This window comes from Ornithodoros turicata, chromosome 3 (assembly GCF_037126465.1).
Source record: "Ornithodoros turicata isolate Travis chromosome 3, ASM3712646v1, whole genome shotgun sequence".
NCBI lineage: Eukaryota > Metazoa > Arthropoda > Arachnida > Ixodida > Argasidae > Ornithodoros > Ornithodoros turicata.
In genome coordinates, this window is record NC_088203.1 from 32,646,286 (window position 1) to 32,671,701 (window position 25,416).

General features: G+C 45.7%; 1 protein-coding gene across 1 annotated transcript in view; it reads left to right on the forward strand.

Annotated features, from left to right (window-relative positions):
• Nucleotides 1–25,416, forward strand: part of LOC135389274 (uncharacterized) — a 70,180-nt gene that overhangs the window by 16,157 nt on the left and 28,607 nt on the right. Inside the window, exons 5-7 of the mRNA XM_064619338.1 lie at nt 462–621; nt 10,738–10,874; nt 21,305–21,431. Of these exons, the coding sequence (XP_064475408.1) occupies nt 462–621; nt 10,738–10,874; nt 21,305–21,431 (424 nt within the window). The remainder of the gene's footprint in view (nt 1–461; nt 622–10,737; nt 10,875–21,304; nt 21,432–25,416) is intronic.

The window sequence follows — 25,416 nt, forward strand, 5'->3', positions numbered from 1 at the left end:
ACACGATACAAGAGGACCGGTTTCAATCTGCTGTGACTATCAAACAGCTGTCCCAAGCAAACGAGGCGTTGATACGACTGTTTACGTCGAGATAGGCAGTACATCTCCTGCGTTTGGTGCACGTTTACAAGATATAATGGGCACAAACATAAACAGAAGGTACATCAATATGTGGACGTGCGAGTAATAATAGGTCGCGAAAGCAAATAAGAAGCTGAAATATAGCGGACAACTAAATTATATATTTTTTCTCAGTCATGGACCGTGCTTTTATGTAGTCAAGTTCAAAGAAGGGTTCTGCTTTCAGCGATCTGCGAAGAATTCCAGTCATTGTGGCAATTTTCGAAACCAGTGTGAGGTGCACATGCGCATTGCCTGCGCCCTTTTACTTTATAAGAGCATTATATTTGGCCAGCAGACCCATTGTAGACACTACAATACTTTGTGTGGCCTCCTTACAGGCATCGCTCCAAAGTGTCCAAACATATGGGATCACGAAGCAGCGAAATCTTTCTCCGCGACCTCTGGCGCGATCAAGTTCGACACTTTGGAGTCCTCGACTTTGAGCTTACGACGAGCACACGAGACAGCGTCATTCACACCGTTATAAAGATGCTGAAGGCGAGTTCCAGTTGAGATTACTCCATATTACCCACAAGCGGAGAGTCACAATCGTAAAGACATGTCATTACGGCATCGTTATGGAGCGCACGAAACCTAGCACAGCGCATTCAGCAGCAAATCTTGCCATATCTTTTAACTTGTGGCACTATATTCCAGTAGTTTGGCCCGTCGTATAACGATTGCCTTGAGAATTTCCTTGCTATGTTACAAGGCATTTTTGCCAGAAAGGCATAACGAATGTGTAGTCAAAGGTCAGAGGAGGTCAAGGTGGAGTTAGAGGTCAGATATGCCGATTGTGAAGTGCCGCAGAACTGAGCGATACTCGCGCTGTGTGTTTATTAGCGAACACTGAATATGTGTGCGAAATATCTTGGTCCAACTGTTTGTAGTTTTTTAGAAAACTTTTTTTAGTCTCCCCGCCTGCACGTCACACCGTCGGTCACCGACGTCACTGCTCTAGGTTTATCTGTCTTTGGCTTGGCACGGGCTCTTTGTTTGGCCATTTCGCTTCTTTGGTTTCGTTCTCTGTGCATCGTACATTAATAAACAGTTGTTATGTTCTTGCTAAGCCGGAAACAAATAATGTGAGCAATTCTTTGGCACGACGTCGTTTGGACTTCCTTGTACTGACCTTGCCTTTTATGAGCTGAAGCGATATGATACGTGATATGTAGGCGAAGTTGTCGAGAATGCGACGGTGCTACACTGTTAGAACAATTCTTTGGAGCATTCAAGTGTTACATAGTATAAGTTGCCAAAAGACCAAGCAGTGCGAAGCTCTTGGTTGAAAGTGACAGTCGTGCGGAATGAGTTTCACTCCAAGGATTTCGTCCATTAATGTTATCATCGGTTACGCGTGACTCCAGGGGCAAATTGGAACCTTTGCGAGAAGTTGTTTGAAGTCAGATGCCCGACACACAAATTTTGAACGTACCACGGAGGATCAAGGCAAAAAACAAGTACAAAAGATAAGTCGAGGTTCAGATATAAAAATATGAAGCTTCATGAATCGATTGTGTAATTGTCCTACTGCGCTTCCACTGATATAGCCATGATTAACAATTGATAATATAACGTGTGAATTACCACAGGTGCACGTTGAAGGCGTTAATGAAGCAGTGCCTGGCTTGCATCTGGTGCATGAAGAAATTGCTGACACGTTAGTTGCTGTCTAGCTGCCAAAAACAGATATGACAATGTGATGTTGTAATTTGAGTTCTGTAAACATATTTTTATTCGCGATATATTAATTTTTGCGAATCGCGCGTTCAGTCATTTGAGAAATTATTCGCGAGTATTTAATTTCGCGATTCCAGGGTCTGTTTCCTTTTGTGGGATAAACGTCAAGTTGTGTTCGCGAGTAAAATGTTTCGCGATTTTTCAGCGGTCGCGAAATTCGCGAATAAAAATACGTTTACAGTATTCACCTGTATTCCACTTTTCATGGGCGCTCTCATGCAGACATCTTGGCACCACTCTTATATCTGCCCTCAACATCACAACCTCTGCTTTCTGGGTGGAAAACACAGGTTGCCATTCCGATTAACTGCTATCTCCCAGTTCAAGCACTTTTGCTGTCCAAACCACGACCTATTGAGAGACCACTTTCCCAAATTCCTATGGGGCGGCTGTCCGTTGGGCCTCCTCGCCCTTTCCTCCCCTCACTGGTGAAACGCCCGCTTGGTGCGCTGCACACATTCCCTAAAACAGCAACGCAGCATTGGGACATGTGACGACAGGGTGTTCGTATTGACTGGTGTACATCTTTAAGACGTCTATATTGATTTGTAATGTACAATATCGACTCCTGTACTCATTTTGTCAGGGCATACTTCGCAGGGATACCACGCCGTCCTTGAAAATGAAGTTCCCCCAGACGTGGTCGAACCTGGGAGGTACCCTGGTTAGAGTCCCGGAGCCGGCTGTGCTATTTGGATTTTTTCCTGAATTTTCGTCAGATGCTTTCAGACATATGTCGGCACAGTTCCCTAGAACTCGGTCCAGGACGCATATTCCCCAGCGCGTTAGTCTTTGACGTTGCCCACCTCTGTGAGGCAGAAAGCCCTTTCACACCCATACAGGTATCGCTGTAAAAACCCAACCAGTTCATTGGCGATCCAGCAGCGGAGCCAATCATGCTCTCTTTTCTTCTTCTGCTTTCTGCTAAATTCTTCCTTTTTTTTTTCTGCAGTTATGAGCAACGCTAACGACACATGCAAGAAAGGGGACTCCCTTTGGGATGACGAACTCTCCTCACCTCATGAGGATTCAGTGGTTGATGTTGGTTTATGTTCTCAGGCACATGGAAACTTACGGAAACATATAATTCATGAAAAAGCCAGTCAGTGCTCCAACCAGAAATTGAACATGGACCCTCCTGCTATCAGTCAGAAATGTTACATTTCAGGCACTCATTGATTTTTCGCGAATTACGTGTTGACTTTGTCCCAAGGTGGAGCTCGCCACAGTTCATTTGCCTATCTGTTAACGTTGCGGCTTGTGTTGTGCTTTTCTGTTTGTGTGCTCCAGACTCAGAACACTTAGTTTGGATCAGGTCAGGTACATTTCATATAGACATGGCAAACAGGAAGCAGTGTTTCTCAACACAACTTTGCAGTGGCCTTCCTGCACTACACTCTTAAAAATGAACTTCACCACATAGCACGCTTCTAGCCAACCATCATCCCGAATGACAACGTTCTCGCCCTCGATTTGCTGAAAACGAGAGGCGGGGCCTATTTTGTGCTGTACATAATGGCAACAAAATAGGCTCCTCCTCCCGTTTTCAGCAAATCAGGGGCGAGAACGTCGTCATTCGGGATGATGGTTGGCTAGAAGCGTGCTATGTGGTGAAGTTCATTTTTAAGAGTGTACTGCTGCGGCCATTAAGCGTGAATGGAAAATGTACTTTTATTCTGTGTTATGTTCTCCTGTTCAAGTTCTGTCAAAGGAGCGTGTAATGCCATGCATTGTAGTAATATAGTTCAGCACTTCCTGAATGTCTACTACATCATCATTACTTATTTGCTGTTGTTGTCCTTGAAATGCGAGGAATGGCAGCGCATGAATGCAAGAAGGAAACTGTCATGTTATGACAAGTGTTTATGTATTGTACATTTAACTATGTATTAATATTTTTATTTTTTCGCTTTCACCAGCGTATCGTGTCAAGCCATGTTGTTTTAATTTGGAACATGTTCATTTTAGTAGCAAGAGCAGCGCTGTTACACAGTGAGAACATAGCCCGTGTGTGTTTGTCTTTTCCACCGTTCCCTTGGTTTTCCTCCCTGATGCTACACATGTTAGGGATACGTTTTAGAGCCGGTATTTCCAGCCAAGTGAGAATTACTTTTCAGGGGATTATCACGCTGGCACATGAAACATATGGTCTAAATTATTTGGTGGACAGGAATTGCGTAGATTCACGCAAATATTACTACTACTACGATGTAAGAGTGGTTTCAAGTCTAGCTCTCTTGTCTTACTGACATTATCACACAAGATATAGTATCCACTATGATCCTTTATTTGGGGGTTACTTACGGTGCAATCAACAGATGATATTTACAAATCTGTGTTTGTATCTGAGAGCCATAGTGAAACGCAGGCAGCCAAGGACAGACTTTTGATGGCCTCGAGAAACTTGGCAATATTTTGTAGGGGCTCTGGATGCTCTCTAAATTTCCAGAACACAGAGATCAAGGCTGCGTTTAAACAACAAGTGGTTAGAGAAATCCAAGACAGATGCATGTGTAAGCAGTCCGCGGTTGGATTTGCTTCTGTCCGAGATACGTTATCTCAAAGGGGGCGCACGAGAACACTCAGGGTGATACTACACTGTTAAAACAGAACTTCACCACATAGCACACTCTTAAAAATGAACTTCACCGCATGGCACGCTCCTAGCCAACTATCATCTCGAATGATATCGTTATCTGCCCTGATTTGCTGAAAACTGGGGGCGTACGCCATTTTTGTGGCAATTATGAACAGCATAAGTGTCCCAAAAAAGGCGTACGCCTACCGTTTTGAACAAATCAGGGCACATAGCGATATCATTCGAGTTGATGGTTGGCTAGGAGCATGCTATGCGGTGAAGTTCATTTTTAAGAGTGCACGCTCCTAGCCAGCCATAATTCCGAATGATATCATTCTGTGTCCTTATTTGCTGAAAATGGTAGGAAGCGCTTATCTGAGAAGCATTATACATGTCCCAGATAGGCTCCTCCTCATCCTGTTTTCAACGAATCATTATACAGAATGATATCATTCGGAATGGTGGCTGACTAGGAGCATGCTATGTGGTGAAGTTCTGTTTTAACAGTGTACGGCCACTGCCCCTCGATCGCTCTCCCTGCTTCGCTTTGTACCAGCGGAGCAAAGAGGAGCGATCGAGGGGCCGTGGTACGGCTGCCTGTGAAGTAGAATGAGGAGAGGGGGGAAGATATATAACCGTTTTTTTTTTCTTTTTTATGATTCTGTTGGTTAAATTGTCATTTGTTTAGCAGCCTGTGTGTGTATATTCCAGAGTCTGCTAATAAATATATCAGTTGAGAGCCATCAGCTGTGTTGTAGCTGTATCGTCCTGTCCTTGGCTGCTTGTGTTTCACTGTGCACTCTAAAAACAGAACTACACCGCATAGCACGCTGCCCGCCAACCATTCCCGAGAATGATAGGGTTATCGCTTCTGATTCGGAGAGGTGCGTACGCCTTTTTTGTGGCAATTTAGATATATGAAAATTGCCATAGAAAGGTGTACGCCCCCCCCCCCCTCTCTCTCAATCAGAAGCGATAACCCTATCATTCTTGGGAATGGTTGGCGGGCAGCGTGCTATGCGGTGAAGTTCTGTTTTTAGAGTGTGGCCATGTTTCCTTGCAAAAAAAAAAAAAAAAAGTCCATAGAAAAACGCGAAAAAAGCGACCTGGAAAGCTGTCTGTTCTATCGCTAACATGGAGGCAATGCAATGAGGTAACATGTTCCATTCATGAACTGTACATAGTTGTAGAGATCATAACGGCAACCAATTATTCAGATTTTTCTGGAAATATCTTTTCTTTTCCAGCTTTGATTGTCCAGCCTATTATTGGATCTTTATGTGATTCCCCTCGCGACATTTTAAGATTGCTGATCCTGTACAGTTCATTAAATTCGAAGCTGTACTGTGCTGAGGTATAAAAAGAGAATTGTCATATCTGCCTTTGAATATATAGGAATAGTTCATAAGTACTTTCCTTGTTCACATTTATGTTTGCACCAGGTCCCAACATTGCCGAGTGATGGAAAATGTCAATAAAGAGATTTACTTGCTTGCCAAACAATACACAAGTGTGGTCTTTTCTAGTGAGATATTCCCTCTTTACAAGACAGAAGTTGCAAGGCAAGGCGTTGTAGAGGCACAATGATGGTAGAGTCTAGCATTGTTTCTTGCCACTTCACATATATTCACTGTTATTCGCGTGCACATATATGACTAGGAGGGTATAGCATGTGCATAAAAAATAATTTCGTATGCAGCCACACATAAGGTTCAGAAGTTAGATGATGCAATGCATAATAGATGTCCAAGCATATATAATTATACTTCATATGCGATGGTTATGCTAAAGCATAACTTCCATGAAGACTCTAGTTACACGGGCCCTGTAAGACTGGCCGTTGCGAATCGTTTGGTAACGTGTCTCTAACTGTAAAGGTAAGAGGCAATTGAGAATGCTGCAGACATGGTTGCATCATACAAATTGCTTATCCTGCAGGACATGATAAATATTAAATAAGTGATTTATGCAATAATTCCAGAGTACAGAATTAATTCAGAGACTGACCAGTGACGTCACCCATGACGAAATCCACATTAATTGCCTCTAACACTTTTACACCCCATGGGCTGAGTTGAGTAAGGGATAAGGTGCACCCATTGACTTGGTTTCTAGGACATGCCCTAACTCTTCAGACCCCCGAAACAACGTTTCTAAGCGGCAATGTGCGCTCTGATATATTATTTTGCGTCTGCATGGTGTGCAACTATATGGCTTCTGGAGCTTTCATGTGCATGTTTTTGTGCTACGGTGGTCATTAAAAACAAAATCCAGATGTTAGACATGAAATGCAGTAGTTTGTAGCGTATTCACGACGCAGCATGACATGGGAGTGTGTGATTCAAAGAAACCTTCTGGAAAATGCTCAGAATCCCACAAAAAGTTTGAAATGTGATTGGTATTTTGTTTTACGTCGCTCGTCGTTCCATAACATCGTCGACGGTGTTACATAGTGATAAATCGTACGTAAAACTTCTCCCATAGCATTATGCGTTTCTCAAATACACAGCACGCCTTTTTCCTGCAAAAATAAACGTTGTAGGTATTTTCTTGCTAAAACGTCTGTCGGTCTGTCTGTCCGTTCAATGGAAAGTCGGTCCACGCAAGATGCTGAAATCATCAGGCTGCATCACGGAAAAATAAAAAATATGTGGGCATTGTGTGCAGCAGACATGCATCCACAGGTGGTTCCATTTATACACTAATTTAAAAGAATAATGTGCCTGGATGGCTAAAGTATTTACGGAAGTAGTTACATTATTTAAATACTGTCTTAATGTATTTATATTTTGTATTTATAGGCAGTATTTAAATACATGAACAGATGTAGTATTTTGTATTTATATTTAAATACCCGAAAAGTGTATTTATGCCCATCCCTGGTATCGGCATAGCTGACCTTTAACAAGGAAGACTCTAGAGAAGGGACTTGGCTCCCCGTCAATGCTATCCTCCTCACTCTAAAAACAGAACTTCACCGCACAGCACGCTGTGCGCCATCGATTGACACGAATGATAGGGTTATCGCTTCCGATTCGAGCAGAGCGAAATGAGTACGCCTTCCTGTGTCAATTGTCATATATCCAAATTGACACAAACAGGCGTACGCCCCCTCTCTGTTCGAATCAGAAGCGATAACCCATTCATTAGTGGCAATGGTTGGCGCACTTCGTGCTATGCGGTGAAGTTCTGTTTTGAGAATGTATGGTGTCTGTTACAAATTCCCATGTTTTCCATTTCATTTGCTGTTACGAAGAAAAGTCTTCAGGAGCGCCGTCGTCTCTTCCAACGTTGCTATGGGTTCAAACTAAGCCAACGTGTACTCTGTCAAGGCACAGCATTAGCAGGCAACAGGAAGGGGAAGTGAACCAGAAGCGTAACGCTCTAAAGTTGCTTTTCGCTGCTTAGTAGCCGCACCGGGTGTCGCATGCTCCCGATTTGAGGGCGCCAAAAGAGGGGCACCAGCTTATGAACCAAGTGATAGCTTATCAGTGAGATCGTTCTCAGTACCTCCACCCTTTGCTATCCTGCGGCACGGATGAACATGTTTACCGCTGATGACATGTTGAAGCAGTGTGCTCTGCTAGAGAAATAATGGTATTATTTTTTATGGTAACACCAATCCGAAGATGACGACACAGTCAACCATGACCTTCATTCTGCTCGCGAACCAGCTGGGAGTGGTTTTAATAATAATAATAATAATATTTATTAGTGCCCAAGAACGGCCACTAAGGCCATGGTGTTGGCGCACACAATACACATAACTCAGGGTGGACACAATACAGACACAAACGCACAAATAATTACACTCTTAAAAATGAACTTCACCGCGTAGCACGCTCCTAGCCAACCATAATCGCAAATGATATCGTTGTCTGCCCTGGTTCGTTAAAAACGGGAGGCGTACGCCTTTTTTGTGACAATTATGAACCGCATAAGTGTCACAAAAAAGGCGTACGCCTCCCGTTTTTAACAAATCAGGGCAGATAACGATATCATTCGAGATAGTGGTTGGCTAGGAACGTGCTATGCGGTGAAGTTCATTTTTAAGAGTGTATGTACTGACATAACAGAGGTACATTACAGACAAAACAGGCATATACGTAATTACATATTTACAGACAAATACACCACGCAGTACACGCAATGAATCATCTGCAACTTAACTACAATATATAGATTACGCGCAGCACATAAGTTATAAGATGGAATGAGACGATATACGGTACAAAACAAAGGAAAGAATCAGGATTGAAAATTCACTGATGAAGGAAAGAAATAACGTCGCGTTTAAGGGATGCGCTGGAGGCGTGGAAAATATCACATGTGGGGGGAAGCGAGTTCAGAAGCATTTGGCATCGGGTAACTGGATCGCTGGGGCAGAAGCGTTTAACGTAGAAGAATAGTGGATTACGAAAAGCCGCGCGAGGAATACAAAAGTTTAGGAGGCTCAGCAGGACTGGCGAATCAACAGGGGCATGGACACATTTGTATAGAAATAGGGCGTCGGCGATAGAGCGACGTGTGGCCAAGTGGGTGAAGGTGAAAATATTGTAATAGTGTGTCATACTCATACAATAACTTTTTCCGTAATCTCGGTGACAAGTTATAAATAAACGGTAGTACAGGTGTAACAACATCAGAGTAAGCTTTCAGAAACATAGCTGGAATTCCGTCAGGGCCAGGTGTTGTTGTCGGTTTCAACCTGCGGATCGCGTTGCTTACATCACTCTCAGTAGTAACAAATGTAGGCAAATCATCAGTGTACGGTGCGGTCTTGAAATCAGCGGAAGGAGTAGCGTTACTGGTACCGTCGTACACCGAACTAAACTGCGCAGCAAACATCTTTGCAACGGTTGGGGGGTCAGTAGAAAGCGTGACCGTCACTGAGAGAAGGCGACATGACTGGACCGCGTTTCTGAAGTTTGTGCCACACTCTTAGAAATGAACTTCACCGCACAGCACGCTCCTAGCCAACCATCATCTCGAATGATATCGTTATCTGCTCTGATTTGCTGAAAACGGGAGGCGTACGCCATTTTTGTGACAATTATGAACAGCATAAGTGTCACAAAAAAGGCGTACGCCTACCGTTTTGAACAAATCAGGGCACATAACGATATCATTCGCGTAGATGGTTGGCTAGGAGCGTGCTGTGCGGTGAAGTTCATTTTTAAGAGTGTGCACTTCCAGAAGTTACGAGGATTATCATTTACATTCGCTTCAACGGTGCTCAAGTGCAACCTGCGGTCGTGCACAACGGCTTTCTTGAAACGTGCGCGAAAAATAACATTGTTCGAAGTCAGCCGCGTTCCCATGTTTTTTATACCTCCTGTAAAAATACTTTTTCTTAGTGAGATAGCGACGCGATTCGGGGGAAAACCAGTGTGGATACTTTGAACAACGAGGTGTATACTGCGGAACATATTCAGTAATGCTGTCAACAAAAATTTCGGTAAAGCGGGATACGGCGTCATTGGGGTCAGAACAGCTAAGTACAGATAAGGAATCACACGAATCAAAATGATGATAGAGGCCGACATAGTCTGCTGTAACAAGAGTCAACCTCGAGGACTGGGGACGCGTGACATGGGCCCGTACGTGTGAGAGTACAATGGACAGAGGGGGGTGATAACCATCAATAGCAACGATAGGCGAGAGAGAGCGCTTGACAGAGGCACTGAAGTTTGAAAAGCATAAGTCCAGTGTGTAACCGTCCTTGTTAGGGACATTATTCAGTTGCATGAGCTGATGAAAGTGAGCAAAGTCAAGAAGTGAATGGCAGGAACGGACTGAGCAGGAGCTATGCGCTGTTACGTTATTGCTAGTAAAGTCGACACCAGGAGCATTGAAGAATAGGCTTTATCTTCTAGTAGTTGAACCCAGGAAACACCTCAAACAGGACAGCCTGTGGTAGGATTCCAACTGACCACTTCCCAGTCTTCAGCACATATTGCAAAAACCACCAATGAGCAGATGTTTTTATCCACTCAGCCATACCGCAGGCTGGTCCAGTTCTATCCAGCGGAGGATGGACAACATCTGTATTTCTTGGTAGATGATCGGGCTGCTGTGGTGACCATGAACGTTTGCTTTGTCATCTATTCAACCTTTCACTACTAGGATTTGGATTGCACAATTGGATTCCCGCAAATCACTCGAGGGCAACGAGGGTCACTGTGCAGGGCGTGCGATGACGACCACTACGAAGAATAAGCGCCATAGCTCTTTTTCGAATAGTTGTCGTGAACTTCTTTCGGCATGTCAAAGGGGGCTGTCCTTACATTGTGCAGGAAATTGACACGCTGCAGAAGTCCTTCAGGGGTCCTCGAGAGGAATTTGGCTACTACTTCCTTGGTGTAGCTGTACTCTACAAAAAACTGCCCGACACGGACGAAATAATGAAGGCTCACTTTCAACTGATGATCTCGTAAGTAACTGCCTGCTTATAGTTGTGCGCGGGTTTTCTTAGAAAGACGAGAAGGGAGTTCGCTTTTCGCCAGTTGACCACCAGTCCCTTGTTGTTTGACAAAAACCGGAGGGCGCCCACCGGAGCCCTCAATTTTCAGGAAGTTCTTCGGAGCTGCCCCGAAAAAGTAAAAAATGTCCGGGAATTGAAACGTCCGACGAACACCCTTCCCCCGACCATTGCCAAATGAAAACGCCGCAAAGTCTGAATCTTACACATAAACATACACACGACGTGTTTCTATCCGCATTTGCGGTAGAACGTCATTAGGTACGTTCGATTAGGCCTGCACTGCCTGAACCAGTTCCGGTGGTGCTGCACTCGCCCGTTCGTTTCGCCAGTACAGCCGAGCGCCCCCTGCACCGTCTCGTTTGTTTCAAACCAGTGCACGCCAAGTGTAGCCCTAGTGTAAGGAAACTCTGCACTCCCGCAGGGGTCAGTTCAACTGTAGTGCAGAGTAATGGCGGCAATGGCAGCAGACGACACAAGGCAAATGATAGTTAATGTAAATCGTAGAACATATCCCGAGAAAGCCCGAAGAGACGTTTGCATTCGAAGTCGAAATAACGATTCACTACAGTATCGGTGTACATTGGTGCACGGTTCCTGTCAGTTCGCAGAAGATTCAACGCTATCACGGTTACCAGGTCGTCAAATTCTTAGTCCTCGCTGTCAGAACCTACAAGTTCCATGGCTGTTTGCACAATTGTTGAGCAGTTCATTGTGTTCGAAATTAAAAAGCAGCAATGCACATGCGATTGAAATGTCACACGCGTTCTTACAATCCGTAGCGGTGTTAAGACTCGCGGAGAGCAGAAGGCCTGCACTAGCGTTGCACTGCGATATTCGTTTCGCGGCGGCACTAGTGTTGCACCGTTGAACTGGAGTTGGCCTAGTGCTGCGCTAGTTCAGAACTGGCCCTGCACCGCCCGGAACTGGTTCAGGGAGTGCAGGCCTAGTAGAACGTACCCATTATTGCGCCTCCGACAACGTTGTGACTATGCGCATCTACTATTGGCTACTCATCTACTCATTTACTACATCTACTATTGGCTATTCATCTACTCCTATTGGCTATACCAATAGGAGTTGAGAAGGCGGAGGAAGCACGATACTGTGAACGAGCACAGCGCTACGTGGTGAGTACTAACCTGAGTTCTGCAAGTAGTAATAGGTGGTTGAGAATCACAGACAATGAGATTCAGAGACATGGACCCCTGAGCCGACTTCACTCGCGAATTTTTTGCGGAGGGTTCTCCTCGTGCTTATCGGTGGGCGGCGCGTGCGCTTGCCCTCGCCGACTTCATTCACATTTTTTGCGCCTGGACCGACTTCATCCATAATCTTTTTCGCTACAACAGCCGTGTGGTAGTGGGTTTACATTCAACTATAGACATGCAAAGGATAGCCACACACAAAAGTACAAGTGAAAATATATTTATTAAAGTCAATAGTGCCAGGAATTATGCTGTGACTCTGTGTGAAGGAGAAAAACCTAGCCAAAAAACCTAAAGCAGAAGAAACATAATACGATGCACGTATCAAAGATTATCTACGCGTGCGCTTACCCTCACACATTTTTCAGCCTGGGCCGACTTCCCTCACAATTTCTTTTCCATTACAACAGGTGTACAGTGGAAGGTTTACATGCAAGTATAGACATGCAAAGGATAGCCATACACAAACTACAAGTGAAAATATATTTATTGAAGTCATTAGTGCCAGGAATTATGCTGTGACTCTGTGCGGAGGCGAACAACCCAGCCAAGAAACCTGAAGCACAAGAAACATAATACAATACACATAACAAAGAATATACTTATTACAGGTACGATACAATAGCATTGAATACGTATCGCAGATCAAACACAATAATTTTTATTAACGGTAATCATACACACAAGTTTTCAATGAATCAGAATTAAAATGGAGTAGCACATTTAATCAAAGAAGATACGATTACAATCAAAATTACAAATTGTATTATCAAAAGTCTGAGACGTGAGAACCATCATCGCATCACAGGAGTTTTAATTACAAATTCTGATATAGATATAAGTAATTTCAGGCACAATATGGAAGCTAAGTTTAATATTCCAACAGGACACAAATTTAATTATTCAGTTTCTTATAAAGTGAACAGCGCAGACATAAGGAAATAATTCGAATCAACACAATCAACATATTGCCACGAATCATCATCGCGAAACTTCCAGGGCAGGCACGAAACGGTACATCTCATCCCGGCGCATGCTGAAGAAGAAGCAAGAAGCTTCCAGACACATCGCCTGCCCTCTGGCAAACGCACGTGCTGTTTCTAGACTTTTCGGCGCGACGCTTAAATGCTTGTGCGCTCCAAGCTGGAGCATTGATTCTTTGGACTCAGTTGTGTTCAGAGAGCTATCACTCTTGTGTTTTGCTACCAAGTAGTCTAATAAACCGTTCGCTGTTTATTGGACGACTCGCCGACCCATTTCGCTTCGTGACATTTCTGCTGGAGGTGCGGGGCATTCCTTGTCCAACGGCCTGGAAGACCAACTGTGACAAAGCAGAAGACAGCTTGGTCTGCCTGCAGAATTCGGTCCATTAGAACCCCCTAAACGCAAGAAGAAGATGACTGCGGAGACCAGTACCCAAGTGGCGCAACCTGTTGCCACGCCCATAGCCCCTGCACGGTCGCCGAAGACATTCAGCGGGGAGTATTACGACGACGTGGACGATTGGGTCGACCACTATGAGCGGATCGCCAAGTTCAACAACTGGAGTGACGACCAGAAGCTCGTCAACGTCTCTTTCTCGCTGGAAGGCACCGCGAAGACATGGTTCGAGAACCGGGAGACTTCGCTCACGTCCTGGGACGTCTTCAAAAGCAAACTCCGCGAGGCGTTCGCTTTTCAACAACGAGCTGAACGCGCTGAACATCTTCTCCAGAGACGGATGCCAAACGAAAGCGTTACAGGCTTCGTCGAAGATGCGTTGCGGCTCTTCCGGCGACCTGACCCCAAAGCATCCGAGGAGAACAAGGTTCAGCGAGTCATGAGGGGCGTAAAAGAAGATATTTTTCGCGCCCTGTCCCGGGATCCACCCGCCACGACCGACGCTCTTCTGGACGAAGCCGTCCGCATTGAGAGGACCCTGCACTCTCGCGCTACCATCAACGAACGACACCAGGGCTACGAGGCTTTCTCCACGACCACTGGCCTCGACGTCGGATCGCTCAGACAGGTGATTCGAGAGGTGGTTCGCGAAGAAGTACGAGCTCTCCTCTGTCCTGAGAAGGCTCAAGACCCTTTGTCTTCGATCGGTGCGATCATCAAGGACGAGGTTCAGCAGGCAATCCAGCCATCGTCAACCGCGAACCCCGACGCCGAAGTACCGAGACCAACCTACGCCGTCGCTGTGAGACAGGTGCCACCTACTCGTCCGTCGTACTACGGAAACCGTTGGACGCCTCCTCGGCCTGTCCAACCTACTCAGAGCGTCCCGCCACACTCTCAGCCGTTCAGCAAAACGGACGTTTTGCGGACTCCCGACTTCAGACCGCTCTGCTACCACTGCGGAGAGGCCAACCACGTATATCGCCGATGTCCCTACCGACGACTTGGCCTTCCCGGTTTTGCACCCGACGCCCCCCGCCCCCAGCGCGGTAGTCGCCCCGCCGCAATTGAAGACTATCTACGGCAGCAGAATGCTTCTGCTGGCTCGAGACGCGACCTGTCCCCGAGCGTCCGCCACCGCAGCAGGTCGCCAGGAAGAGCACGTTCAACGTCACCGGCAAGACGACCTGTGTGGTGCAGCCCTAACCGGGAAAACTGAAGACTGCAGCTCCGGGAGGTGAAGCTGCGGACCGACGACAAGTTACAATTCCTCCAACTCGACGAACACCAACGCAGCACCAACACGATGCTCGAAAAATTACCAATAACCTGAAAATACTCATCGACGGCCATGAGATGATTGCGTTAATCGATACCGGAGCCGACGACTCTGTTATAAGTTGTAGGTTGGCTAAGAAGCTTCGCAAGGTGCAGACGAAGTGGGATGAGCCTAACATCGGCACAGCTGGTAGACACGACGTAACACCGACTGGCCGATGCACGGCAGTCATACAAGTCCGTGACATCCAGTACGTCGTCAGCTTTGCCGTCGTGCCGAACTGCCCACGGGATGTAATACTCGGAATGGACTTTCTAGTCGAAAACGAAGCAATCATCGACTTCACAAATGGAGTTACCTCTTTCAAAACGCCGGAAACAGCAGAAGACAAGTGGTGGGCACGAATAACCCCGGAGAAACGCGCAAACACGGACGTAACCGCCGTGACGACTCAGCACGTCAACCTGCCTCCCTTGTCGTCAGTCCTTGTGACCGCTACGTGCGAGAGAGCACCGACTGGCTGTTTGTTGGCTGAAGGCAACACGCAACTTCTCCTTGAACGAGGAATTGGGATCGCAAGAGGAATTGTGCCCGTAAGAAACGGAATATTCGAACTCCTGGTCACAAATTTTCGCCCGGAGCCACAACACCTGGCGAACGGCACGAAGATAGCCGTCATCGTAGACCAATACTCCACCACGGATGTTTGCCTGATGGACAGTGCTCGCATCCCGGTCACCACGGAACACGAGGCCGAACATTTCGACGTAAACCCTCAACTCAATACAACTCAAAACCAAACCCTTCTCCAGATGCTCAACGATTTCAGTGACTGCTTCGGTGCATCGTCGAAAGTAAGACAAACGCCCATTGCGAAGCACCGCATCATCGTCGACGAAAAGGCCCGTCCAATTCACCGCATGCCGTACCAGGTCTCCTGCAAAGAGCGAGAAACGATCCGAACGCAAGTAGAAGAGATGCTAAGAGATGACATTATCCAGCCGTCGACCAGTCCGTGGGCATCGCCGGTGGTACTAGTGAAGAAGGAGGATGGAACACTCAGGTTCTGCGTCGACTACCGGAAACTCAATCAGATAACGAAGAAGGACGTATACCCGTTACCGCGCATCGACGACACGCTCGATCGCCTTCAAAACGCAAAATTTTTCTCTTCCATAGACCTCAAGACGGGGTACTGGCAAATTGAAGTCGACGAACGGGACCGTGAGAAGACTGCCTTCGTCACTCCGGATGGACCTTACGAATTCAAGGTTATGCCTTTCGGCCTTTGCACAGCTCCAGCGACGTTCCAGCGCGTTATGGATACAGTTCTCGCCGGGTTGAAGTGGCAAACCTGCCTGGTGTACCTCAACGATGTTGTCGTCTTCGCAAGAACATTCGAAGAGCATGTTGAACTGCTAAAGCAAGTCCTCGAGGCTATCAGAACTGCAGGGCGGACGTTGAAGCCTCAGAAGTGTCGATTCGGCTACGAGGAACTCAGATTTCTCGGCCATCTCGTGAGCAGCGACGGAGTACGCCCCGACCCCGAGAAGACGGCGGCCATCGCAAATTACCGTGTTCCTTCTAACGTGAAAGACGTTCGAAGCTTTCTTGGCCTTTGCGCCTACTACCGACGGTTCATTCCAAACTTTTCAAGAATTGCGTCACCCCTGAATGCCCTCACGAAGGACGGATCCACGTTTATCTGGAGTGAAGCCCAGCAACAGGCGTTTGATGAATTGAAGATGCGTCTAGAGACCGCACCCGTGCTTGCCCACTTCGATCCAAACGCTGAAACAGAAATACACACCGACGCAAGCAACGATGGTCTAGGAGCCGTGCTCGTTCAACTTCACGACGGCGTCGAACGTGTCATCGCTTACGCAAGCAGAACGTTAACCAAGGCAGAGAAGAACTATTCGACGACCGAAAAAGAGTGCCTCGCACTCATATGGGCCATCACAAAACTGCGCCCCTACCTGTACGGACGGCCGTTTAAGGTGGTAACTGACCACCATTATCTGTGCTGGCTGGCTGGTTTAAGGGACCCCTCAGGACGCCTAGCGAGATGGAGCCTCCGATTACAGGAGTATGACGTAACCGTCACTTACAAGTCAGGAAGGAAACACAACGACGCCGATTGCCTGTCCCGAGCACCACTCCAGCGACAGGACAACAGCCTCGAGGACGACGACGCCTTCCTCGGTCTAATGAGCACGACTACCATGTCTACCAAGCGGTATAACGACCCCGAATTGAAGACACTCGTCGACTATCTGCAGGGCCGCGCCGACAATGTTCCTCCCATCTTCAGAAGATCACTCCCAAGTTTTTCCCTACGTAATGGAGTCCTCTACAAAGAAAACCACGCACCACAAGGCGCTACGTGGCTTCTCGTTGTGCCTGGGGACATGCGCATCGAGATTCTTGAATCCTGCCACGACGAACCGTCATCAGGTCATTTGGGATACAGCCGGACACTGGCCCGTATAAGGGAAAAGTACTACTGGCCAAAACTGGCCAAGACCGTACACCACTACGTAAGGACGTGCCGGGAATGCCAACGACGAAAAACGCCGCCGGTACGACCTTCTGGGTACCTTCAGCCAATCACACCGCCGTCGGCGCCGTTCGAGCAGATTGGGATGGATCTACTGGGGCCCTTCCCACGTTCGTCTTCCGGAAATCGTCGGATAATCGTCGCCACCGACTACCTGACACGCTATGCTGAGACTAAGGCACTTCCACAGGGCACAGCAACAGAAGTGGCGAAGTTCTTCATCGAGAACATCGTACTACGGCACGGAGCTCCGACCGCCTTAATCACCGATAGGGGAACGGCATTTACAAGCAGGCTAACACAAGAAATCCTTCGACTCAGCCACACCGCTCACCGGAGGACAACGGCGTACCATCCGCAGACGAACGGGCTCACCGAACGCCTAAACAAAACCCTTGCCGACATGATTTCATTGTACGTCGACGTCGAGCACAAGACATGGGACGAAATACTGCCTTACGTCACGTTCGCCTATAACACGGCTGTCCAGGAAACAACGGGATTCACACCGTTCCGCCTTGCACACGGCCATGACGCATCGACTATGCTGGACGCGATGCTGCCCCACGAACCCAGTGATGTGGAAAACGACGCTCTGGACTTCACACAGCGAGCAGAAGAAGCCCGCCAGCTGGCCAGACTACGGATTGGTCAACAACAACGCGTCGATGAAAGAAGATACAATTTGCGCCGACGAGACGTACGCTTCAGTCCAGGCGACTTGGTATGGGCTTGGACGCCGATTCGACGACGAGGCCTGAGCGAGAAGCTACTGAAGCGGTACTTCGGTCCCTACAAAGTACTTCGACGCATTGGAGACCTGGATTACGAAGTGGTACCTGAGGGCAGCGTTCCCTCTCGACGACCCCCGAGGACTGAAATAGTTCACGTCGTTCTACTCAAGCCGTACTACAGCAGGTAGCGCTGAAGACTGGCTGGAAGAAAACAACATGAAAAAAAAGGAGAAGAAACTGCATCGAGACGATGCCCCATCTACGGAGGGGGAAATGCCACGAATCATCATCGCGAAACTTCCAGGGCAGGCACGAAATGGTACATCTCATCCCGGCGCATGCTGAAGAAGAAGCAAGAAGCTTCCAGACACATCGCCTGCTCTCTGGCAAACGCACGTGCTGTTTCTAGACTTTTCGGCGCGACGCTTAAATGCTTGTGCGCTCCAAGCTAGAGCATTGATTCTTTGGACTCAGTTGTGTTCAGAGAGCTATCACTCTTGTGTTTTGCTACCAAGTAGTCTAATAAACCGTTCGCTGTTTATTCGACGACTCGCCGACTCATTTCGCTTCGTGACATTAATATAGATCCAAACCGACATATCCTCCATCATGTAGGGAAATAATAGCACAATACCACAATACAATACCACAATAGTAACACAATACCATATCAAAATGAGAAACGGACACCACATTTAATCAAAGAAGATATTCTTAATCAATATGATTACAGTCAAAACTTCAAGTTGTATTATAAAAAGTTTAATATTCCTATACCTGACAACCATCATTGCAATAGCGGAATTTTAAGTACAAGTGCCGATATATGTACGTAATTAATTGTGAACAGCAGAGACCCTGGAAGACCATGGGACACAAACGACAAGGACGACACGAACACAACAGGAAATAAAATCTATATCAATACATTTCATCAAAGTTTATTACATTTATTATGACAAAGTCACAATACAAAGTCAATGCAAGTCTGAGTCACGATCACTATTATTGTAATACTAATAATTTTCTCATTATCATATTTGTTATTAAGTGTTTCGATTAATTTCGAGCGCAATAGGGAATCTAAGTTTCATATGTTTTGTTCCAACATTACACAACTTTTAATTAATCAGTTTCTTATTAAGTGAATAGCATAGACTTAAGAAAATAATGAGAAACAACACAATCAACAGCTAGAATTAATAGAGAGCCAAACCTGCACATTATTCAACAGGTAAACAACAGATACATGCAGGAATATAATAGCGAAACAATCTATCAAAACGAGAAATATTACAAATTTGATACTCTGACTAGCACAGACTTAACGCTGAAGAACAGAGGGACACTCTAAGCGGCGTCACGTAAACAACCATGGAGGAAAATAATCTAGAATTGAACCGTCATAAAATCATCTTCGTGACTTAATCTAATCGAACACTATACAATTTTCATTCTAACGAACCTTACATTGATGGAGGCATCCAACAAACAGGCACCGTACAATTTGAGACGAGCTCGGTTTTTCTACAAAGCCCGGAGACATTATCTATATAGAGACATATCTATCTATACGACCAAAGCGAAACAAGTGCGCATGCTTTATCACTCAAAGGGTTGAGTTTATATTCCTTTTCCTTCTTACAGCAAACAGGACGCTCTGAAGGTCAGATAGGATAGTACAAAAGCGATATATTTTATTGTACATCGCAAATAGATATCGGCATTATTCGCGGGGATCACTACTTTTCATATCCTTTCCTTGAAATGGAAGTCTTTATTCAAAGTGGAGTACAAGTCGGCTAAGTTTGTACAGAGACAATATTTTATATTGAACATGTAGAGAACGTCGAAATTATTCAATGACAGAAACAATACTCAATCAAAAACGAGAAACAAATTTAATTTAATCACTTTTTGTAATTTCCTGCAACAGAAAGTTCTATATAGAGGAATCACACAGAAACATCATACACGACAATAACTATTTTAGGCAGTAACTTTTTAAGCAAGCCAGATATATTTAAAAGTTGTCCTATACGGGAAATCAAAAGCCACAAATAATACATCATGCATACATAATTCCCAACTCATAGAATATCAATCGAGTGAACACCTGAACAAAGTCAAAACAATACTTAATTCAGACAAATCATTTCTGAGCAAGCAGAGTGAATATACCACAGCCGAGTATACCACAGAATCTGTACAGAAACTTTTCAATGAATAAACAGGATCAACTAGTGGATTCAAGCGATAAAGTGAGTGATGAAAGCCGATTACCTCAACAACAACATCAATGATGAAAGATGAAAGTCACTGAAAAGGTTAGCCAGCTGTAGGACTCGAACCCACATCTTCTGGATTACCGGTCCAGGGCTCTACCAATTGAGCTAAGCTAACACGCCTTCTCAGCGACTTCCAGGGTGCGTCATTTCAAGGGACAAGGTCCAAGGGACAAGGGGTCAGGGTCCATGTCTCTGAATCACATTGTCTGTGATTCTCATTCACCTATTACTATTTCTGCAACAACAAATTATTCTCAAATGTCTAAGTATCTAAAATCTCCCTAATCAGAGAAGAATCCTGGTAGTAGTGGAAGCACCTAAAGGTCGAAATTCCAAAGTTGCAGCATCTAGGTGTAGGTACACCTTCAGAAATATATTGTTTAACATATTTTATCTTCGGTTGTTGAACTAATTCTTAGGTTCGCAAAACAAAAGTTGAGCCGGACGGACACCTGTGTCACAGTGACTGCAGTTTCCCCAAGATATGACCTTCCATTACTAACAGGGAACAAAGGAAAATGGAGCTTCGACGAAATGCACTGCGTGCACAGCCGGTGCAGACTGCACGAAAAGTCGAAATGCAACAATTGTAGATGCCTCATCCTCTTTTCCGTAATTATTGCGGTTCGCTGGATTGGACAAGGTTGAGGTTGTTTTTGTGCTCTTCGAATTGAGAGTTCACTGAGCCCCTGCGCAAAAGGCGCCTTCAAATGGTAGAGATTGTAGGTATAGAGTCAGAAGGAGCGAAATGTTCCAAAATTCGACTTTTATTTCATTTTTCTTTTCGTTGGCGAAGTAAAAAGTTACCAACAGAAGCAGATATTCGTGAACGGAACGCGTTCGTGCGGAACTTACTTCAAAAATATTTCGTTTGAATATGTCAGTCCACTTAAAAATGCGCCTTAATGCATGTACACATCTCGAACTCTACAGAGAAGCAAAGCCAGATGCCGTGGTGTTCAGAACTACGTACCTGCGACGACTCAAGGATGATGCGCTGTGCCGATCCACGGGGCCGTCCCTTTGGGCCCATGCCACGATGATTGACCAGCCCACATTTGTAAGCTGTTTCCGTCTTAGTGCAATTATGCTCATCCGACTCCAGCTGTGATGTTTGTGTGGCTTTAAGGAGTTTTATCCTATAATATCACACACCGAAATAAGATCGCTGTAGTTAACCGGAATTCACATGTTTTACAGTTGAGAAAGCACATGTTGAATTGCTCACTGGAGAGTTCTAGTACGACGTGCGCAAGTGCACACAATCGTTGAGTCGATGGGCCGCTTGAGTGGCCCTGGGGCAACGCTAGATATCCAGACGGGGCTCGGCTTCTCTTAACGCGCACACCGTGAGGTTCTTAGTGTACTCGCTAAATTGCGTCACGAGGATTTGAATAATATGTGTGTATATAGTAGTGGGGGATCCAGGGGGAGATCCCCTCCCCCCCCCCCCAAGAGCATTAGGTTAAACATTAGGTTCCTCTCCCCCGCTACGCCCTTCAAGAAGGAAACTTACCTCTCCCAAAGTGAGGATCTGGACCCACCCCTGGCGCACAAGGTGTACAAACCGTACTTGTGTCGCAGAGCGAAGCTTCTCGCAAAGCGCTAACGTATAACTTACGTAGGTGACACGAACGCTATGTTACAGATCTATAATAATGCACCGTTTTCACTGCAAATAGTTAAGTGTGTCTTGGTGCAGTTTCCATTGCGTGTATGTGGTCCGAACCATTGAGACATACAGTCGATATTTCCTGGGCTACGTATACACATTTACTAGCGAATAACACATGTGTACATGGTAATTGGTGAAGAAAACCGTTTCTAGTTCCTTCATCACGAAGCTGTCCATCACACAACGACATATTTGTGTTACCCCAAACGTGCTACAACTTTAGGTCTCTGAATTAACGATGCTTACATGAGGATTCTCAACGGAGCTCAGTTGCTCTCTCTGTGCGATGTCTCCACGGAAGAGCCATTAACAGCATGAGAGGAACTACCGCATCCGGAAACCAATCGTTACAGCACGAGACCGATACAGTAACGTTTGGCACCGCTTCACAGTGTACGCTGCCATGTTTCTCTTACGAAAACGGTTTACATATTAAATAAACGAGGTTTAAAGATTCGCACTGCCCCTGCACCTGAGGAGACCCCAGCGATAGCAACATCCCACGCCACGCCATGGAGCAGTGCCAGTGAAAAACAGTGCCCGTTGCGAAGCGGATCAGCGTCGCTGTCCGAAGGACATGAAGATAAATGTTGTAAGGGGAGCATTCACAAGAATTGTGGTGAGCTACAATTCAGTGAATCGGTATTGAAAAATGCTGTAGTGCGCATTATGACGCGTATATAGGAAACTCTATGATCGTGACCGTTCCAATTCCTGCAGTCTGATTGGATGCCGCCAATTTATGCCTCCTGGGGATCCCATTCGTTGCCGCCAAAGAGGGCCCTATTTTTCTTTGCGTTTTTCTTCTAAACTGTAGCGTTGTGTGAACTAATTTGGTTTGAATTGCACTAATTTGAACACACACTCTCATTTGACAGCAAGTTGTTTTTGCATTTTAGTGCCCCTTTAAATGTAGAACGTGATGCGCTGCAGAGTCGCCGAAACGGGAAGACGTGCGCGCCGCAGCAGTTGTCAATAGCACCCATTGAAAGAAAATTGAAAAAACATCTCGAAGAGTCACGTCAACCGCGAGACATAAAGGACGAGTGCTCCATTTTAGTACGGCGGCGAGAAAGGTCCGAAGGTAACCGCACCTCCATAGCAACCATAGATACGGGCTCTTTCTGCACTTCTTTCGGCAGTGGTATACCCTCATACGTCATGCGTCAGATGCCATCTAGCTGGTCAGCATACGCAAAGACGCTTCAGGTGCGCTCGGGATTAAAGTAGAAGAATCAATAAAACGAGAAGAGCGTACTGGGCATGATCCTGCATGGAGGCAAAATAAAACGTTCTCCAAGCGGCCTCCTTTTACAGTGATGGCTGCATTGGTGATGGGCGATAATATCGATAGTTTTTGACTATCGATAGTACAACTATCGAATGAACCAGAATTTCGATAGTATCGCGATAGTTTTCGAACTATCGATAGTATCAGGACATGCACTTCACCCATAGCTTCACGAAGTGATGGGCAATGTACCCCAAAATTATACTTATAGTACCAAGAACCTGGGGTTATTAGTACTTCAACTACAGTACAATGTACCCAATTCCAAATGTACTTCAAGTAAAGTACAAAGTACTAGGCAAAGTACTTCAGGTATTCATCAAGTACATTGCGAATTTAATTAATGTCACTTTGCATTTCACTGTTTAGTATCTGTGTCTTGCTTTTTCGGCAAAACTTTAGCGAGCATTCTTGACAAATCCTCTAAAGCCATAAAGTCCTAGGTTAAGTGCTAACCCGTGAATATGAACTTAATCAGATGACATAATTTGCAGTTATATGTAGAGAGGTAATCCGTCAGCTGTACTGTGATTATGTATTATACCGTGACTGATCCAAGATCACCCGCCTACAGCCTTAGCTGTACCTTTATAGTAAAGGCAAAAAATTGGCCAAATTATCTCTGTTTAGAAGTGTTAAGTGTTCCCTTTCGTTTCTTTCGAATAAAAGCTACGGTGTACCTCTTAAAATATCACTTTTTACAAACCCCCTTTTACAAAGTGTGTAGCCTTATGGAATTATCACCGTTACCTTTCTGTTAAGGTTACTGTTTCCTTGGATTCTGTACCCTTTGCTTAGAGGGTCTGTCGTAGCCTTAACGAAGTATATTCCCGTTACCTTCATGTTAAGGATACAGTGCCTGACAAAAGTTTACGGGACGCGATGTCGACGTACTTTTGCTCCAGCGTGACAGTGCCGCCGCGGACACGTGAGGACAAGTGGAAAGCACAAGCAGTAACGGATTGTTCTTCTGTTTTCCACTTCTCCTGTCGTGTCGACAGCCAGGTATCACGGTGACCGCCAAAAATCGCGAGTCAAAAACCGCGATTAGCAAAGACCGCGACAGGTAAAAACCGCGAGGGTCAAAAACAGCGACAAGCAAAAAAGGCGACGTCCAAAGATAGCGACAGGCAAAACCGCGATAGGCAGAAACCGAGATGGCCAAAACCCGCGAGCAAACCTGCATAGAATTGAAGAAGATACTTTTTGAGCACGCCGGTGCTGACTGGCAGTGTTTCAGACATTTGACAAGACTTGAAATATGTTGGTCTCCGCCGGACGCCGTACAAATACGGACATGGAAGAGCTAGAGAATGGCATATACACTCACTCCCTGCCCGCGTCAGCTATCACGTTCACTCTGCCGGAAATATAACCAATTACTGAGTAATCGATTACTCGAAAAATTACTAAAAAAATGTAATTGATTACAAGTAACGCGTTACGTACAAATGTGAAGTATACAGATTGGGCACATCGAAAGCTGTAGTTTAAAGTAGCACAGAAGTCATTTTTAATACCCTGCTTTCTTCCTATAAAACTATAAATTAGGCCAGTAAGATGCGCCATGAGAAGTAATTCACGCCACAGTATCATAATTATCGCAGAAATTGAATTTAAAGTACGCCGCAAAAAGGGACCGGTGTGCGCAACGGTGGTGGAGAGCAGTACCAGCCTGTGATTTGCCCATGACCTCGCGCTGACGCCTTAGCTGTCGTCTGCTACTCCGCTGTTCGGGGCTCTGAAAAAGCATTGCTTCTGGATCGGTCATGATTCGGCCGCTCCTTCTGTCCCCAATTCTCCTGGGGAACTAGCAAAACTTTTTTACGGCGGCAAAGGGCGCTGACCCCCCACTGACCACCGAACCAGAACACGTATGGACCCTGTAACGTCATGTGTATGTGAGTTTTTCTTTTTCTTTTTTTCTGGGAAACAAACTGTATACACAAAACCTTTCGTGCTACCAGGTAAATTGACACACACACTTTCATCAAATGTCTTGTAATCTGAAATTTTTAGGATGGCCCTCTGTGGGCCCCATTCCCGGAATGGAAGTTAGCCTACTTTTCATATCCTCAT